This window comes from Fistularia commersonii, chromosome 11 (assembly GCF_037954325.1).
Source record: "Fistularia commersonii isolate RoL2024-O1a breed Wild chromosome 11, RoL_Fcom_v1.0, whole genome shotgun sequence".
Lineage (NCBI taxonomy): Eukaryota > Metazoa > Chordata > Actinopteri > Syngnathiformes > Fistulariidae > Fistularia > Fistularia commersonii.
The window spans coordinates 13,756,220-13,775,242 of record NC_141294.1 but is presented as its reverse complement, the minus strand read 5'-3'; the positions used below and the strand labels follow the sequence as shown (position 1 = coordinate 13,775,242).

The following is a 19,023-nucleotide window of genomic DNA, read 5'->3' as shown; positions in this document are numbered from 1 at the left end:
CCGGCGTCGGCAGGAAGTCGGGAGTGCGTCTCGACGGACCGTTTCACGGCGAGCTCCTGTACCTTCAGGCCCAGATCCAGCTCATCCAGGGACCTCCTCATCTCCGCCAGCAGCAGATTCATGCGCTCGCACTCCTGCAGACACACGGAAACGTACGGGCTCCGCTCCGCCGCCTTGGCCAGCATGTCCGCCAGGTTCTGCTCCTCGGGGAGTTTGTCCAGGATCTCCTCGATCACGTTCTTCACCTGGCAAACAGCACCGACGCGACGGGGTCGTTTGTTGACGTCGAAAACATCGCGCGGATGGAAGGAATCATATAAAGCGGATAGAGGCTTTGGTTCCCGCAGGAGGGAACGGAGCCGTGTTGGCGTCACGGTCTTCAATAAACTCCACGAGCCGTGCGAATGTTTCCACCCCTGCCGTGCACGAGGCCGACGCAGCTTCTCCCCACCTTGTCCTCGGAGCAGTGGGCCGGCCCGTCCCGGCCGGACGAGTCCCGCGGCCGCAGCTCCAGCAGCGTCTTCAGCAGGCCGTCCGAGGCCACGGTGAGACACTCCAGCTCGGCGTTGGGGTGCAGGCCGTACAGGGCCGGGTTCTCCGGCGGGAGCCGCTCGTCGGCGTAGCCGTGGTATCCGGCGTAGTCCATGAAGGGGGGGCTCGGGAAGCCGGGACACAGGAACAGCTCCCCCTCCAACTGAGAATTCACATTGTGGTTTTATTTTCTCTCTATTTTCTTTGCAGAATAAATACACCGTCGTCTCTTTGACTGAGGAGACGGAACCGGTCTCAGGTGCCGGATTCATTGATTCTGACTTTTTTAATTCTTCTCTTCCCATCGGTTGCAGTTTGGTGTTACATCCCAAGAGGGCGCCCTGCACTTTACTAACACTGAACAACTTTGCAGGTTTTCTATTACTACTGGTCACCTGGGCGGCGTGGGCCCAGACAGGAACTAAAATCTCCCCGCGACTCACCATTTTGGGCTGCATGAATTCCTGCAGGTATGTTTTGCAGAGTCTGCGGTCCCAGTCGTCGGTGACGTGGCCCCCGTACATGATCTCTCCGAAGAGATAGCACAGGTCCTCCCAGGGCACCTGCACACAGCGCGGCTCGCTCAGCGTCTCGCCCAGTCCTGCAAATGCAGCTCAAAATGGCTCCGATGACTATAAATGTATTTTCCCCCCGAATCATTTTCTTTAACAGCTGGGTAAGCGCTTAGAATTTTCTTAAATACAACGATACCGGCGGCGGGATGCGAGAAAACTACGCGTCTTTAAACGCGAGGATCAGATGTATGGCAGAAGTGTCTCTTCCCCTCAGCGGGAGATTGTGATCCGTGAGGGTGAAGGAGGAAGAAAAGAACCTGTGATTCATAACAAATTACTAAAGCTGGAGGTTCACAATCATTTGTACCTGTATTGTTTTGCAAATTGCTTCCTTCATCAGCTCTAATTGCAGTGATCACTTATGTAGCGTTGTGAACTGTCACATCGGCTGCATGTAATTACATTTAGGATAACGCTTCATTGCTCCCCTAATGAATTCTCTGTGTACGCACATACAGGTTACTGTTTGGTTAACATAATGAAGGACATTCGTTTTTGGAGGGCAGAATACCTCCGAGACATAATTGGTTGTGACCGGAGTAATAGGAGTTCTCAGAGAAACGCATTAGAGCCCCCCCCCCCCTCAAAGAATCGATTTTCTTGTTTTTTGCCTTCTCCAAATAAAGCTAAATTACGGGTTGTATCTTCGTGATTGTGAGAGAAATGTAGAAAACATCGGGGATAATACTTTTTCCATAAATTACGGTTAAAAGAGGAGGATTTTAGCGACTAGTTCAGAGATCCGGTGCTGTTTTTCAGGCCGGTGTTTGACGCTGTCGGGAAGAGAAAGCATGGGGGGGCGCCATGCCAGGCTCTTTGCACTTTGACAACGGAGTCCAAACACAGAAAAACCGGCCAGCACTCGTCAGGCGTTCCAAGTAAATAAACTTGTAGTAAGGCTGCTGAGGGCGGCGCCACCCGGCCCACCTGCAGGCCGTGGAGACGCAACGGAGCCGGTGCAGCCACATCCTGTATTGATCATCGATCATGTCAATAACACGTTTCCTCTCTAGAACCCCGACTTTATCCTAAACCTTTCAGTCATCTGCTGTCTGTATCGCGTTTCCCACGGTCAGGTTCGTGAGGAGCGCCGCAGCCAATCCCGGCTGGCCTTGGGCGATAGGTGAGTTCGCAGAGGACCAATCACAGGGCCACACATAGAGACATACAACCATTCACACGTCACGTATAGACAAACAAAAAGTCAGTCTGTCATTCACACCTCATGTAGAAACACAACATTCACTCTCGTGTCAGATAGACGTCCAAGCATTCACCCTGAATGAACCTCCTGCATGTGTTTGGACTGTGAGAGGAACCCGGAGAACCCTGAGGAACCCTCATGGAGGCTCCACACAGAAAACCCCCTTTGGGTATCCGACCGGAGACCTCCTGGCGGTGAGGAGGAGGCGCTAAACGCCGCGCCGCCCTTCGACAAATCGTAAAGAAGAACATGAACAGAGGAAAACGTGTTACTTTGGCGTTGGCCTCCAGGTAGTTGTAGAGGACGTTGGCCGAGATGGTGAGGTCTCCGGTGCTGAAGGGATAGTTGTGGTTCCAACCCTGGGGACCGAATTTGCGTCGCTCCGTCACGGACGCGTGAAAGAAGCAGAGGGAAAAGAGCAAGGAGTTGAACTCCTGCTCTCGAGAGCACACGTCCAAAGTGTCCTGGAAACCAGGCGAGCGAAGAAAGTAAGTCATCAAATAAAACATCTCGGCGTCCAATCAGAAAGCGCCTGCTCCTCCGCCCACCTGGCTGAAGTTGTTGAGGGCCGCGTGCAGACTGGCGTTCATGCCGGTCGGCGGCTCGTCGGTGATTTTGATGGCGTTCTCGAGGATGCCTCTGGGGATGACGTGCCGTTCGGGGCCGGGCGCCGGTTCCCCGGTGACGAACACCCTGTATCCGGGGTGACTGTCCGCCGCCGCCGCCTCCAGGAGAGCTTCCAGTCTGGACAGCCAGCGCGCCACCAGGTGCACATTCTGAACATCAAACCATCTTTCTTTAAGGATTATTCAATCATTCATGCAGCTGGAGGATTCCACAGAAACTCCTGCGGTGTGAGGAGACGATCCTTCCTCCTCATCCCTGCTGGCTTCTCCCCTGAAACGGGGCATTTATGTAGCCGATCCGGGCAATTATGGTTTTTATTGAACCGAATTGAATTCATTTCCCTTCCCCAAGAGGGGAGATAATATCATCAGGTGCCGACGGCTCGCTCGGGCATACCTGCAGGATGACCCAGTGGCCGAGTTGGGAGGCCTTGGCCAGGGCTCTCTCGGCGACCTCCTCCTGCCCCTGTCCCAGGCACACGTTGTGCAGATTGCCCCGGTCAATGGAGAACCCCAGCCTCAACCCTAAAAGGAAGAAAAACGAAATCGCTGACGTCGTTTGACCGCGGAGAGGCGGGACGTGCATGCAGATGTGCAGCCGCACCGAGTTTCTCCACGTCTTTGAGCGGGTTGACTCCGGGGGAGAGGATGAAGAATACGGGCGTCGAGGGGCCGCTGTCTTCATACAGTTTGTCGAATTCCAGGCCGGCCGCCTCCACGTATTTGGTCCCCAGGACGTTCTCCACAAAGTTCCTGGCAAGAGCCAGGATGAGCGTTGGTTGAGGTGTCGGTGCTACGGACATCCGGGTGAAAGAGGACTCACCTGAGTGTGTGTGTGACCCGATCGGGGCGCAGGGCTCTCAGGATGATTAGTTTCTGGAGGAAATTCTTGTTCTTCCAGTCCTGCGGAAGCCGCTCGTTCTCCGGACAGCTGGACTCGACGATCTTCCTCCAGTGCTTGGGTGAGCTCTCCAGGTCTCGGTCCAGCCCACTGAAGGCCTCCAGACCCGAGATCGTCTAATTAAAAAAAAAAAAAAAAAAAAACGACGACTTTTTTGAGGTGGCTGACAATTTTCTAATATCACGCGTCTGATTTGAGAAGGACCGAGAAAACGCACCCTGTTCCGGTCGCTGTTCAAAAACTCACGAGACAGCGCGGCAGAAGATACGCAAGAGAAGTGGATATTTAGAAGGTGACGACGGCAACGGTACCTTAATGGCCCCCCAGGCGAGTGGCGAGAGGAAGGACACGGGGCTCACTTTGCTGGCTTCCACGGGGAAACGCAGGAGAAAGTCAAAGTCGTGAGCATCGATCAGGCCCTGCTTGAGTCGGATCTGAGGGGAAGGACGAGGAACGTCGGGTTGCGATCCGAGGGGAATCGATCCGTTTTCAATCAGGCTTCGCGAACGATTCAAGAGCGACGGCTGAATGCGAAACAGCACCACGCAATGTCGGAGATGGAAAAAAGTTGCCGCGATGACAGATAATTTCATTACGGCCTAAAAACCGTCCCCCTTGTCAGAAGCGACTGTCTGAGCGGCGCGGGAGAGGAAATCAATAGCGGCGTGCGGGCCCGCCGGCTGATTTTAATTGTAGTTAATGTGGGGGCAGAGAAATACTTTGATTGATCGGGGTGACGGGACGCCCCGCCTCCGAGGCGGCGCCGAGGTCCTCACCTGGAAGGCGGTGTGCGACAAGAAGGTTAACTTGTCTCTCTCAAAGAGGCCCCGGCTGGTGTGCTGGAATACGGAGTAGGTGACGGCCTCGGCCAGAGCCGGCACTCTGGTCCCGGGATCTTCGTCCCACTCCGCGCAGTCCATGGCTTTGCCGAACACCGAGTTGAAAGTCTGGGGGACGAGAGGCGCGATAAGCAACGCGTGCGCCGGGTGAGTACCGGCGTGATCCGGACGGGCGGTCGAGCTCGTACGAACAAGGGGAACATTCATTAAAACGCTGCGCCGCGGAAAAAGCCTGTCTTCTGAGGCCAGGCGCAGGCTGAAGGCGTCACCTTGAGAGAAAACTGATACATGGGGTTAATCTTGCTCAGGTCGTTGATGATGAAGAAGAGGAGCGAGGCTCTCTCTGCTGCAGGGCGGTATATTTCACGAGCCTCGTTGATCTTTGTCTCGTTCTCGCTGGCCTCCGCCACCTGTGTGTTCCGGTTGCGAAAAAAAAACAAAAAAATAGCTATTAGTTTCTCAGTCGTGCTCCGGAAACCTCTCATTACACCAATTCCGGACGCGGTGAAATGCAGCGTGACATTCAGAAACAATTGAGTGGCAGAGGGGGAGAAAGAAAACCACGTGTTGAGGCAGAGTCCTGCCCCGGGGAGGAGGACGACGACCCGTCACTGCAACCTCACCTTGTCCTGAATGTGCGCCGCCGTGGTTTTGGTGACCTCCAGTTGCTCCACCAGAGAAATATCACCGAGGAAATTACCGTGCGCTGCAGAGAGGCGGCCCAGCAGGTCATCTTCCAACCTCTTCAGCTCAATTTTGAAGTGGTTCTGCTGCGAGGTCAGCTCCGTCTGGTGTGGAGATACACACCCGACCGTGGAGACGGGTTATTGGTTGTTGGGCTTTTGGAACAGACACACACACACACACACACACACACACACACACACACACACACACACACACACACACACACACACACACACACTCCTGTCATGAACTTTTGGCTTTACCTTGAGGGCCTCCAGGTCCGGCCTTTCGCGGGACACGACCTGCCCCAGGAGCTGCTCCTCCAGACCTTCTGGAGTCACTGTGAAGTTGATGAGGGTGCTTTGGGCCTGCAGCTCGGGGGGGAAATGCGGATTGGCCAGTTTGGTGTGCATGATCAGCCGAAAGCCGCTGTTGTATTCACACTCCTTGCCTCCGATCCGAATATACCTGGGTGACGGCGGGAGAGGTCATCTTTAAGGCTCTTGGTCGTGCGTGAGCCACGGAGAAGATCCCAAACATCAAAAGATAAGACAATCCCAACTTACATCCTAACTACATCGTGCGGCATTAATTTTGCTCGGGCTTAATGGCAACACATTTCTGAAAACACTTTGAATGCAAATAAGAAGTCCTGAAAATCCTGCGCAGTAAATCCTGATAACTACTGACACGCGGCCAGGACGAGAAAATCCATTACGACTGCAAATGAACAGGTGATGAGGTTTGGGATTCCGCAGGAAGGTTTTTCAAACTACTATTACGGCGGATCAGGAGCGATCTTTCATCTTCTGACTTGTTTTCTTCCTAATCGGACACATAATCAGCATTTTTCTATCACAATGTTCCCGCTGTGAAAGTGGCGCCCGTCATGAATCAGTTGAAACGAGTGATGAAGACATCGCGGGTCGATCTCGAGGGCAGACGGGCCCGATGAATTTCAAAATGTCTCGTCTTCGCGAAGCCATTGTTTCTTCGCCCGGACTTACGGGCGGGCGCCTGCACCTGCGCCGCGCCGCGCCGAACGTCGGTCGCCCGCTAGACAAATAATTCGGAATAAACATGAAACATTATCGCCGCGGCAGCCAATATTTATCTGTTCCTGCATTTCAATTAAATTAGCGATGGCCTGACGAACCCGGTAGCTTTTCATTTTTCTCTAATTGCCCCCTGGGTGTCAGGCCAGGCCCCAATTTTACAGCACAGGTTCCTCTTGGCCCCGGTCTGGTTCAACTCTATATCTCCACAAGCCAGAATTAATGTACTATTGATAGAACCATTACTCCACCAAATTAAAGTCCTTGCTGATGGATTGGCTTGTAGTCTTCCGTCAGCCATGAAAGGAATAATTAGTATTCATTACTTCACACTCTACAACATTCCAATTATTAATGAACTTCAGCTGTGGAACCCCACCAGATCCATCATGGCTGCCCCTGCAGGTTGTATTAATCATCGACAGAAACAAGTGTGTGGGTCATCTACAAGGGATAAACTTATAATCAGGTCTAATATGATGAATTGTTACTTCCGGACGGACGGGACGCCGGACGAATCCCCGACGCCGTATCGACGGACGTTCGCGGATCGGAATCCTCTCCGGGGGACGTCTCGGCTCGAATGTCGATATCGTGAAATTTTCATCATTTCCCCGACAAATCCGGGCCCGTCTCGTTTGCGGGCCCCGCAGGATTTAGCCAGCGGAGAGCCAGCGGTCGCCGAGCGGGATTAATTCCGGCGGATTAAGTGGATTACATTATCAATCCCGGGGAGACGGCGCACCAAACGCAGCGTTTTCTTATCCGTCAGTCTGCTTTTATTGGCTTTCTATCGTCCGTGTTTGCTATTTTGTCCTTTGGATGCTTCGCGCGGGGCCACTGCGCTACCTCCCCGCTTCATATCGCTAGTTATCGCCAAGACACAAAGTTATTGCCGTTGAGTGCAACGATCAGCGATGATCTCCACATGGGTGCGACTAAACAAGCTCTGCACCGGCGAGGCGGCGCCACCTCTTCAGCTCAGGACTCCTCGGCCCGCCGGCGCCCAAACTCTGTATCTTACGGGACACCCGTCCATATACACACACAACAAGATTGCCCTTGGTTTTTTGCTAATCCCCATTTCAGACAAAAAGCAAAGGCAAACTACCTGAACCTACTGCCATAGGCAGAATACCTGATGCTCTCTTCCTAGTGCCTGCTGATTTTTCTGTCATTCCAGAGTATTTAATTTTTAGGAAATTATTCCCCTGTTCAACAATAAAATACCACTGGCCGATGTAAAAACTCGGGGTCCCTTTCTGGCTGTTACAGTTTATTCATTAGCGAGCATTTCAGCCAAATATCAGTGAGGTGCAGTCAGCAGAGGCAGGGGAGGCCGGGCCTCGCCTGTCATTACGGAAAGAAAAAAATGCTAAATGAAAAAATATATTAAATGGTTATATTTATTCAGTGATTTGTACTATAGTTATTATAATGTAAGTATAAGTTACTTTCCACGTCGCTTCACCATTTTTAGTTTTTTTTATTTCAAAATTGCTTAAAAAAATTCACATTTACCACATTTAGAGACGTGCAGTGATGACGTCAGTGCCTCACCAGCCATGAACCTCACCGCACGTCACTGCAAAATATATATATTTTTATTTTCTCATTAATTTCGCCAGCCACCCATCTGTTAACAGTATGTATATGTGTATACATATATATATATATATATATATATATATATATATGTGTGTATGCATACGTATTCACATACACATTTATATGTGTAAAGTCATCATTTTGACATGGAAGCTTTAAACTTGGAGCTTTATAATTAGAATTAAAGCTGCGGTTTGGCAGGCAGGTCTTGTGTGTTAACGGTCAGCACGCTCATTCTGCAGATGCTGAGTTATTATTACTGCAAGATGAATGAAGACAAACGCTGCAAACCAGCGGGCGGCGTTTTGGAATGACTGCGGCTGCATTTGGTTTGCAATGACAACGGAGGAGCGCTCAGTTCAGTGTTTCACATTCGACAATTGTGTCTGGGACAGGGAGCCTCACACGAGACCGCCACCCCCCCGCTCAGCTGGTACACTGAGGCCCGGCTGTTCAATATTCATCAGCACTAAAGCATATGAACACACAAATATACATCTATCACCTGTCGTGACGGGCCGATCAATATGGCGGCTTCAGGGATTCGGAACATGTGCCGCAAATCCGTTTATAATCAAAAGGCCGGGCAATGATAATGCATTTAGTCATGTCTCCGCGGTGCTCCGAAGCCCAGCCAGATCCAAGCGTCTGGTAACTAGGATCTCATTGTCTTCAGCCACACTCTGACAAGCTGTGCGCACATTGATTTGTGTATCAGGACTATAAAACCCTTGATGGATGTGAACGGGTTTTCGGGTCACGGCGTCTTTGTTGAGCGGACGATTTTGCTCCCGCCGGGTTGTGACCCGTTAAACTCCGTCCACCCCGGTCACCCTGGTGGGCGGCTGGCTGCGCTCGCCTCCAACATCCTCCTGTCTAACCCGCTTTTGGGTCAGGTCCTGGATCGCAGGACGTACAAGGCCGGAAGAAAAACGAATATTCTTTCAGTGGCGTCTCAATGGATTACTGGTCGCAAAAAAGAAAAGTTTCAAGTCCAAAAAATATCAACCGCTGGCTCGTGGCCTGGGACAGGAGGGTTTTTCTGTGTTCTGTTTTTGACGCACGGCTCTAGAAATAATGTGTCGTAGTACAACAGTACGATTTCAGCATGTTGTTAAAATCCTGACCTTCCTCGTTTGATGGTGTTTCTTCCCAGCAGAGGCTCCAAGACGGGGTCGAACTTTTCCGGCAGATTCTCTATCAGAAGGGTTTCCCCGGAGCCTACGGCCTTCTCAATCACGTCCAAATACCTTGAAAAAAAAAAAAGAGACGCGTGAGCGTTGGCGTGTTCGAATCCCCACTTAAGTCGGGATAAAGGAATGCACATCGGGATGTGGGTGTCGTGTTGGTGGGACCGGGTCTCCTCACCCTTTCTGGCCCAGTTGCACCACCTTCAGCCGTGACCCCAGCAGGTTTCGTATCCACTTGGCGCCCTGCTGCTGCGGGTCGACGATGAGCGGCCAGCGCTCGCTGGTGGTCAGGATGGCGGCGTTCTCCGTGGACATCCTATCGTTTGGCAGGCCCCGGTCATGCCAGGCGGCCACGGTGGCATCATCCGCAAGCATGAGGATCGGATCCAGGCCGTCCGTCAGGGGCACCGAGACCTGGAACAGAGAGCGGGCTCTGGTGACACGAGGCTCGGAGCGCTGGCGGGCGTGCCGTTAGTTTACGGATCCTACTGGGACGAATGTGGAAAACACACAAAGACAGCTGACGTTACCTTCTCAGACCTGAGGAAAGGGATCCATCTGCGGTCGAGGAGTTCTGCGCGATACCGCCTGTTAAAGTAACCCGCGTAGGAGACGAACGCCGAGGTGACGGCCACGTCGCCGCACAGGGTCTTCTGTTGCTTCTCATACTGAACCAGACCCCGTGACCAGCGCTCCTTCTCTGACTGGGGATACAAAGAGCAGCGGTGAATGTTAATCACGGGCTCGGGGGGGCTAAACCGTGCACATCCACAAAGGCGCTGCCACGGGGACACCCTGAGAAAAGTCCCAACTCCACGGTCTGCACTGTGAGGAAATGCGCAATCTTTAATCCACCGACTGAGACGAGGGATGCGGCGGAGAATATAAATGCAATTCCTTTAAAAAAAATAAATAAAAAACCTTCAGAAGTTGGGCCGCGGATTCATCCTGCATCAGTTTAGCATTTATTTAAACCTTCGATACGATGACTGTGACAGTCCGACGACGATAAATCACGCATGGCATTTTCTTACAAGGGGCTGTGGATCCAGAATATGTCACATAATAAATTCTCAGACAGTTAAAAATCACTATAATTTTACTCTAATGTATTATGGATTGCCTGTAATATCACTCAGTCTGGGGTGAGACATTGTTAATTTCCAACAGCTGTTGAGGCTTTGAGGTAAGTTAATGATTAAATATAGACGGCCTGATTTATTAGTCTGAACACTATTGCTTCCAGGTCAATGCCATAAAGACAAAACATTTGTCTTGATATGCTTAAAAGCCAAGCTGTTCCATGCAAACCGCATTTATTTTCCGGGATAAGAAAGTCGAACTTACAAAATGGCCACTGGAATGGCCATCTTTTATTTCCTATTAGCATCCATAAACATAACAGATTCTACGGCCGGAAAAAGGCATGTGGGAGATGTAAAGGAGATGAATATAATATTCCAAATTATACAGCTATGCAACATCTTCACATTAATATATTCAATATATTATTATTTCATAACTTTCTGGTTGCATTTTTTTTCCTCCAGGTACCTCTCTGCATTTCTGCATCTTTTTATATCTATCTCCCTTTCCGTCGGGCTATCCGTCTCCTCGGAGTACCACGGTGCGTGCGCAGCTTTGGCCGCGGATTGAAAGCGGCGTCGTGGTGTGGTGTGGTGTGGTGTGGCGTGGCGTGGCGTGGCGTTCTCTTCATCCCTCGCCACTTGGAAAGGGTTCAGCTCGCCGGCTGCCCAGTTCAACCAAGCGTTGTGTGTGGTTCAGCCCTCTTTACCTGTCACGAATGTCCTCTGCCTGCTGCTGAGCGACACCGCAAAATCTCCCTTTGTCCGTCCTACACGGACAACCATCGGGCAAAGGAAAACTAACCCGGATTCCAGAAAGAGCACTGTGGTGAGCAAATGCATGCTCATGCTAACTGATAGCACGTGCTATGATTCGATGCCTCCTCCTCGCCGTCCTGGCTTACCTCTAAGCCCTTGACGAGTCTGTTGGCCAGCTCGATGGTCTGGTTGGTGCGCGTCACGTCCTCTTGACAGCTGATCTTCTCAGCGGTCGCTCGCTCAAACTGAGCAGTGAGAGTCTGAAGATTGGCATCTAGATCCTACAAAAATAAACCGCAAAAGGATGGAGGTAATGTCACATCAGGATTTACTCACCGGAGTCGTATAGTTTTAACTCACCATCAGCTTCTTTTGAACCGCCAACAGTTTGGACGTCGCCGCTTCAAGGTCTGCGTTTGCCTGCGTCAATGCGAGCCTCTTGGGAATGACCTCACAGTAAATCTAGACAGCGGCGGCTTCATAAATATCCAAATAAAAACGCAGAATCAAATGCGGTGAAAGGCCCGCTGACCTCATAGTATCGGACGATGTTGATGGTCCAAGCGCAGAGTCCGGCCGCGGCGGTCGATTTGGTCCGAACCAAATCGGGGTGGAATTCGGGCTTTCTGAGATAGTCCTGCTTCACTACGTTCAAGCAGGACTCGGGGATGTGCTCTTTGTCATAGGACACCAAGGCCTGCAGAAAATCATCCACCTGAGGAGCAGTGAGGCACAAACCAGGGATATGTTGACATGCACGCGTAATAAGTGATGGAGAAGGTAGTCAAGGGCCGTCTTCGGGGAGCAGATGCCTCAAAACTAAACAGGTTACCTATTAAAAATAAATCGGCCTATTGGATGAGGGCATCTAAACAGGCAAGTAATATATATTCTGTCATCGTAATTATCTAAAGTTGTTTTTTTAACCCCCCATCACATGTTCGACGGTTCTTTAAATGTCACGCGACTCCAAATGGCATCTACCTCCCCTTTCAGCCCCGCGTTTCTGGCTTTTTACACACAGCGGCTGAAAAAAAAAAAAGCATGTTGTCAGGCCGGCTCCCCTTGTGAGTGAGCATATTCATGGAGCCATCCTGCCATAATGTGAGCCAGGGAGAGGCGGTGGGCAGGGCCGGGGTCAAGGTCCGCACACAAATGAGATGGGCATTAATCAGGCAGATGTGATTGACACGGTGACAGCTTAACCTTGCCCATGAAGGCTCGAGCCGCCTTCCAGCTCCGATCCTTAGGAACTCGCCCGCGGGGAGCGAGCAGAACCATCACTGCCGCAGCGACGTTGATCACGGCGGCGGGAGGGTTGGGGAAGGCCTTCAGCTCCGTAAGATTTACCTGAAAACAGTCGTACGCGTTTCACCGTCTGCAAAACAAGTCGTCGTTCGGGGCGAACGGCCGAACGGCATCGGGCACCTTGTTGAGGGTGTCGAGGGCCGCCGTGGCAGCCGTCAGCAGAGGCTCGGCCTTCGCCAGGTCCTTTTCGCAGTCTTTTTGTTTGACGGAGACTTCCGCTCGGATGGCAGTGACCTGCGCGGCGATACGATTCACCCCTGGTTAAGCGGAGCCACGTGAACGTCCGGACATCGTGCCGCGCGGCGCAAAGAAAATCTCGCCTTTTGTGCCTCGACATCCGCGGCCTCTTTCTTGCTGCCAACCTTCTCGGTCTGGAGTCCGATCTTGGTGATGAGGGCCTCGATGTTCTGGTTTTTAAAGGTCAGCTCGGCTTCCTGGGACGCCAATTTGGCTTTGAGATCCTCCACCTTAAACAGAGGAAAATTACAAGGCATAATGTGGTAAAAGTCAGGATAAAAATCGACGGCGCTCCCATCGGACTCACGCCGCCGTCCCCTACCTGGGCGGCGGTGGTCTGGAGTTTCCGAAGGCCACTGTCAAGGCGGTTCATCTTGTGTCTGAGCTGAGCCCGGCTTTTTTGCAGAAGGTTCCTGTACAGGGTGATTTGCTGGAGAAAGCTCTTGGGGGTGGTGTAATTGTACCTCTTCTCATTGCGCTGGTATTTTTCACTTGCCTGGTTGACACTAGTGTGAACGTAGGCCATGAAAAGACTGATGGATTCCTGGACAGCAGGCTGTAAAAATAAGCACACAGAGAGGGGAGAGGGGAGATGATGGCGAGCTGAATTGAGTGGAGTTTAACATCCCCAACCTGATGGGGGCTGAAATATTATCTTCATAAATTTTGAATTCATCTACAAGTTTTTCCATCGGACGTGGTTGGCCCTGACTTACTCAATCTGAAATTTAGGTGCTACAGGGAATGATTGGGCTTTGAAACGTGGGTGAAAATAACATTTTTGGACGGCGGGCACGCAGCGCCTCAAACATGCACCCCGTTAACATCCTCTCCGGTGTCCTCCAACTTTACAAAGAGTGTAGACGGCGGCCCACGCGCCGCATTCAGACCGGGTATTCATCATACGGTGCTCGATGACACGGCGCCGCCATTCATCACGCGCTAAGTAATCTATTAAAAACAAAAACAAATGAGCAGAGAATGCAAGAATCTAAGTGAACCATAATTCACAAAGTCGTTGTTAATGATCACGGTGACGCGAGAAAAAAATATTAATTAATATTTGACATTGTGGGTTTTGACAAAGCATGTTTGAAATCTCAAAAGGGACTCTCATTGATTGCCTTGGGTGCCCATTTTTTGGTTGTGGCTTTCTAAACTTTAAATTAATTATCATCTAATCTCTTTCCTCTAACAAGACAGTGCATTTAATGACTTTTTGTCTTAAACGACGGTCTGTCCCAAATTTACCAGGCATATTATTAATGTCACCGAGCCATGTGTCAAGGGAGAGTGTGTAATGTCAGAGGCTGACAGACCGCGAGAATTATCACCCGCCCGTCCGCCTCACCTTTGGAGCTCTGTAACGAGTTTCAGCTCTGTGCTAACGCCTAAAAAAACCCAGGGTCCGCCAAGGGGCCGGTAGAAGAACGTAGAGCGGCTTCAGACCAAGATCTCTGATAGCGCGTCTGATAGATTTTTGAAAAAAAACTAAAAGTTATAGGAGTAATTATTGGACAGTGCTGGACAGGCCGTGTGTGTGTGAACAAGGAAACGTGGGCAAAGAAATCAAACTCAAAGTAGTTTAAACCCACAGTCTGTCGCACAGCTCCGTAAACCTGTGAGCTGGTGTTTTCACTGTCATTCAACTCAAATTCTCAAATAACATTAGCACTGAAGTATCTGCCACTGCTGCCATCTGAGTCCTAGTAGTGTTACACTCAGATGCTAGTAGCATTAGCACAGCATGCCGTATTAGACACACTGCAGCTACTGTTTTGTTTTTTTTGTTTGTTTTTCCAAAATGAATATCCACCGACGGACAAATGTATGTACAGTGGAGAGCGCTCATCTATCTGACGACACTTCCTGGTTGTGACAGCTGCGCCTCCTCGTCGGGTCGTTATGTGTTTAATCACTCTTCACTCATTAACATAAATGATCCCGGGTGATCGTTCCACCGCGATGATGGAAAACAATGATTTGCCTGCACTCACTGTGAGTCTCTAGTCATGTGTTGAGCAATTTGTCAGCTCCTCAGCAGTGAACTAATGATGAGGGATCTGTGGAAAAGTTAATCCAGCTGCACTGTAGTAATTAAAAGGTGTTCATTAAAGTCCGCCTCAGGCTGAGCTAAGGGGGAGATGTGGAACACCCGTAGACGCTGACAAGTCATGGTATTTGCAGTCGCGTCACACGAGCGGGGAGCTCCGAAATCCCAGGGCGCACGATTCCAAGGCCTCACCTCGACGCCCTCCATCTCTCGGATGAACCTGTGGCTGACCGAGCGCAAAGCCTCCGAGGTCCAGGGATGAAACCAGTCGACGGTGGCGCATTGAACGAGCGCCGGAAATCGTCGAGTCCTCAGACGCAGAGTGCCTCCCACCGGAGACAAACACAGCACCACCTGCAGCGGCGGCGGGAAGACAAAGAGTCGTTGAATGGCGTACGGACGCGGAAACGTGCGCACGTGGAAACCCGCGGTCCGTACCGAGCGGCCTACGCAATGCCTAGATCCCCTCCGGAGCTGCCCTTTGCATCTATGATTTACTCACAATTGGACTGGGCTCGCCGGAGAGATGAAGACACCCAGATTTATGGAGGACACAGATCAGATCACGCAGACTACATTCAGAGGTGGCGCTCGCCACATTGACTCAGTGCTAGGAACTAATTCGTCACATCACTGAAAAAATAAATAAATCATTTATACATGCACATCGTCAATTGTCAATCCGCTTTACTAGGACATGCAGAGGAATGGAGAAGACGTTTCTCACAATCCCACGGTGACATGAAATCAACAAAACAATAAAGTGCAAATTAGACAGTAAAGTGCACCGTTACATTAAACAATAAATGTTAAACTATAAGGTAGAAGGTATAAAGTGCACGCAGAAAGAAACCGCAGGTGAGGTGAAAAGATGACAGACATTTGACGGCGTGAAGACTCAAGTGTATAAATATGTGTAATCTAATATACAATGTAATATAGTCAGTAAGTGATACCATAATGGTATATAATACAACAGAAACATGATGGTTTCCCTGTGACGCTGCAAAATAGCAGTCCTGCAAAAAGTAAAAAAGAGGTAATACATATCCCGCAGGACAAAAAACCTCCCCGGGGTTCCAGCCAGCACATGCATGGACAGTAGAAACACCCTGCCTTCCATCATTTAACAAATCTGCTGTCACGCATGCAAAAGTGGGCAGTGATTATCTGTGTGGCAGCATGACGTTCATATATACATATATAAATATCTCTTGTGAATTTTTCAACACGTTTTTTTTTATTTATTTTTTTTATTGAGATGCATTTCGCGAACAACAAAGGTCCGCGTCTCTTATGTTTCCCTCGAATACAGCGCAGTCTGTCCTCGGCTATGTCGCTGCATCCCTCAGTGACAATACAACACATTTTACGTTCGCCAACGGAACTCCGCAGTTGAAATCGAGTGAAAATCAATCCCAGAACTCCTTCAAAATGCACGTGCAAACTCTCGTCACATCACGAGCGCGCCGAATGACAACCCGTAACTGGCAGCCCTCTGTATCCCCGCTTTCATCACCTTGGCATGTATTCAGGAAGGCCCTTCGGCAGTTGGCCGGAGCAGACGGTGGTGCCACCAGTGGCCCTGGCGCGAAGATTAGCTGGACTGCATACATGTGGACTGTGACAGGAATTTCCTTTCTTTTCCCCTCCCAGTTTGTCTGGGTCTGTTAATTCGGCTTGTCCGGCCTAATGGCATCCGACAGCAGCTGTGACGTTCATTATGTGGCTCAATCGCGGCACGAATGCCAGACGTACATTTGGGTTCCATCAAAAATGGAGCAAACTTCTGGTTGACGACAGAAGTCCGAGCTGCGCCGACGCCTTTATGTGCGACCAAAGTGAAGTCGCCGCGTGAAATAATGGCAGGGAGTTGTTGAGTCCCAGAGAATTACCCGGTGTGATATTGACGAAGCCAAATGAGACTATGAATACATTCTAATGCTGAAAATGTTGACCAAAACACGGCTTTTCAACAGTAACTAAACGCTTATCCATTAAAACATCTTGAACGGGAGAGGAAAAACAGTACTTTTCATCTTTGTTTTAAATACTAGACCTTCAGCTGCCGTTGGACTCGCTGGATGAAGAACTTCCAGCAGTTCTCCCTGGTGTCGAGCAGCCCCAGGGCTCGGACTTTAGCTCTCACACCGGACACTATCCCGTCGATGTCCTCCTCGCTGAATAAATCAGGGATCTCTCCTGCGGGAGGAGGCGGGAGGCACGCTGGTTATTACACACCGATAAGCTGCGGGGATCAATGTTATGATTTCACAGACCGCAAGAATGTGACAATATGCAGTAAATCCACGGTAACGGCAAGCATTTTGTCTGGAGAAGAAGGAAAACGCGGGGAGCTTGGACCTGACCTGATGACAGTAGGTCACTGATGAGGACCAGGATGCGCTCGTCGGGTATGTGCGCATCCGTCAGGAGCAGAGCCACTCGCTGGTTCTTCACGCCCGTCTTTAAAAACAAGCCCGCGAGATCCACCTGAGCAAAACCAGGGGTGGAATTACAAGACACCTGGAGTGTTTGGAGCAGAGCAGCTGAAGCATGAACCTCAGGAGGGCCACCATAAACTTTTAGGACATTATTAAATGGTTCGATTGACAAATTTTGTTTTATGGCCCGGGTATTGAAATATTCTCCCGCGCCCTTTAATAGTATCTGACAATTCTTCCCCGCGTCAGTGGAGAAACTGAACGAAACGGAATGACATCAATATCCTGCATGAATATTGATCGAGGGTTTTTTTAACCAAGCATTTTGCATAAAACCAATGTAATTCAAGGCTCTGTCAGTAGATTGTAAATGAGTGTCTCCTAAACGTGGAACAAAGGTGTGTATGATGGAGTGTGTTTGGTATCGTGCTTGGCTGTAAACCTCTGACAGCACCGGTGTTTACCTTGAGGTCCTGGATGCCGTAGCCCTTATTCAGCGTGATCTGGAAGACTTCCACGGAGGACATGAAGGCAGCCAGACGAGTCAGGCTCTGCCTGCCGCTGCCCCCGACCCCGACCAGAAGGCCGTGGCTCCTCTCGGACTCCAGGATGCGACTGATGCGACAGCTGGCGACAGACGTTAATTTTCTTATTTACGCCGTCGACCATATTTGTCCCTCAGAAATGAACGAGCTTCCCTGGTGGCGGGGAATTGCTCCTGTCTCTATCTCGCTACATGTGGGTGTGATGGAACTTTCCATACGGCCTGTTATTTCTCTTTGCAAATACTTTGTGGAAAACACTTACACGTGCTGCATCGCATCCTCAAAGAGCACCAGATTCATGGTTGCGTTGAGCTCATTGTAGCTCTCCAGGGCATCTGTGAGGACGCTCCTGAGCGTGGACCAATCCCTGACGGGAGCGTAGGAGGGTTCCTCACCCGTTTGGGCAAAGTGGCAATAGAGGAGGGGCTGCTTTGTCACTCTTTTGTCCTCCACTCCCTGGAAAAGGACAAACGTGTTCGCTCATTTGAAGCTTCAAGTCGGGGCCGCTTTCCGGTTTGAATCGATGAGACGCCGTCCGTCTCGTTCTGTACGACACCTCGAAGCATTCGCGTAAGGTTTCCATCTGGAGCTTCTGGAAGAGCTGAAGGTCTTTCTCGTCCACCAGTCTGTCTGAAAGCACTCTGCAGGACTCGTGCAGCCACAGCAACGCCACGTCAGTCGAGTCTTTAACACTCTCCGGACAAGCAAAGGCAATACCCTGCATCGCAAACAAAATACAGAGAACGTTGTGCTTTCATTCAGACGCAAAACACCCTGACGTTGTCGCGTTACCTGAAAAATGTTGGACAAGTCTCGCAGATTAAATGTGTAGTGAAATTTAACGGCGGTGGGCAGAAAACTGTGGACCATCTTGTGATGAAGGGTGACGGCGGCCCGGACGGCCGCCGCGGTGCTCCTCTGCACCTGCGCACCGAAGTGCGGCCGCATCAGGCGGGCGGATAGGATCCGACCGAAGATGGACGCCAGGGCCTCCGAGGACGGGAAGTTCACCGCAAACACTGAGAAATGTCTCTGCGGAAACCACAGCGAGGAATAAAGCAGGGACGAACGCAAAGACATGCAGATTATTCTATCCTGATCGGCTTTTAAGTTGAAATTCAGATTCAAATTGCATTACAAGACGGGTGTTTTGCAGCGGCGAGTGATGCCGCTTCATGTGAAAATGTGTAAAAATGATTCGCTCTTCCATCCTAAAGCGTCGGGTTTTAAGATGCAATTGTGATGAATGCGGCCTAAACGCACAACTGAAGAATGACATGATATTACATTTAAACTTCACCTCTGCCTGTACGTACAACTGAAGAATGACATGAGATTAGATTTCAATTTTACAAAATGATGTCAATTCTTTTTTT

General features: G+C 50.4%; 1 protein-coding gene across 1 annotated transcript in view; it reads right to left on the bottom strand.

Annotated features, from left to right (window-relative positions):
- The window catches only part of LOC147229574 (dynein axonemal heavy chain 11), a 38,225-nt gene that overhangs the window by 1,711 nt on the left and 17,491 nt on the right, over positions 1–19,023 (bottom strand). Inside the window, exons 45-74 of the mRNA XM_086155082.1 lie at positions 18,440–18,679; positions 18,204–18,365; positions 17,910–18,103; positions 17,567–17,729; positions 17,028–17,151; positions 16,718–16,860; positions 14,851–15,012; positions 12,928–13,161; positions 12,689–12,835; positions 12,489–12,602; positions 12,267–12,410; positions 11,593–11,775; positions 11,421–11,522; positions 11,207–11,341; positions 9,747–9,920; positions 9,395–9,630; positions 9,154–9,276; positions 5,627–5,831; positions 5,300–5,464; positions 4,946–5,086; positions 4,614–4,784; positions 4,149–4,271; positions 3,760–3,953; positions 3,541–3,689; positions 3,334–3,461; positions 2,859–3,086; positions 2,589–2,774; positions 975–1,109; positions 452–694; positions 63–245 (exon numbers count right to left, since the gene is read on the bottom strand). Coding sequence (XP_086011208.1) covers positions 63–245; positions 452–694; positions 975–1,109; positions 2,589–2,774; positions 2,859–3,086; positions 3,334–3,461; positions 3,541–3,689; positions 3,760–3,953; positions 4,149–4,271; positions 4,614–4,784; positions 4,946–5,086; positions 5,300–5,464; positions 5,627–5,831; positions 9,154–9,276; positions 9,395–9,630; positions 9,747–9,920; positions 11,207–11,341; positions 11,421–11,522; positions 11,593–11,775; positions 12,267–12,410; positions 12,489–12,602; positions 12,689–12,835; positions 12,928–13,161; positions 14,851–15,012; positions 16,718–16,860; positions 17,028–17,151; positions 17,567–17,729; positions 17,910–18,103; positions 18,204–18,365; positions 18,440–18,679 — 5,031 coding nt within the window. The remainder of the gene's footprint in view (positions 1–62; positions 246–451; positions 695–974; positions 1,110–2,588; positions 2,775–2,858; positions 3,087–3,333; positions 3,462–3,540; positions 3,690–3,759; positions 3,954–4,148; positions 4,272–4,613; positions 4,785–4,945; positions 5,087–5,299; positions 5,465–5,626; positions 5,832–9,153; positions 9,277–9,394; positions 9,631–9,746; positions 9,921–11,206; positions 11,342–11,420; positions 11,523–11,592; positions 11,776–12,266; positions 12,411–12,488; positions 12,603–12,688; positions 12,836–12,927; positions 13,162–14,850; positions 15,013–16,717; positions 16,861–17,027; positions 17,152–17,566; positions 17,730–17,909; positions 18,104–18,203; positions 18,366–18,439; positions 18,680–19,023) is intronic.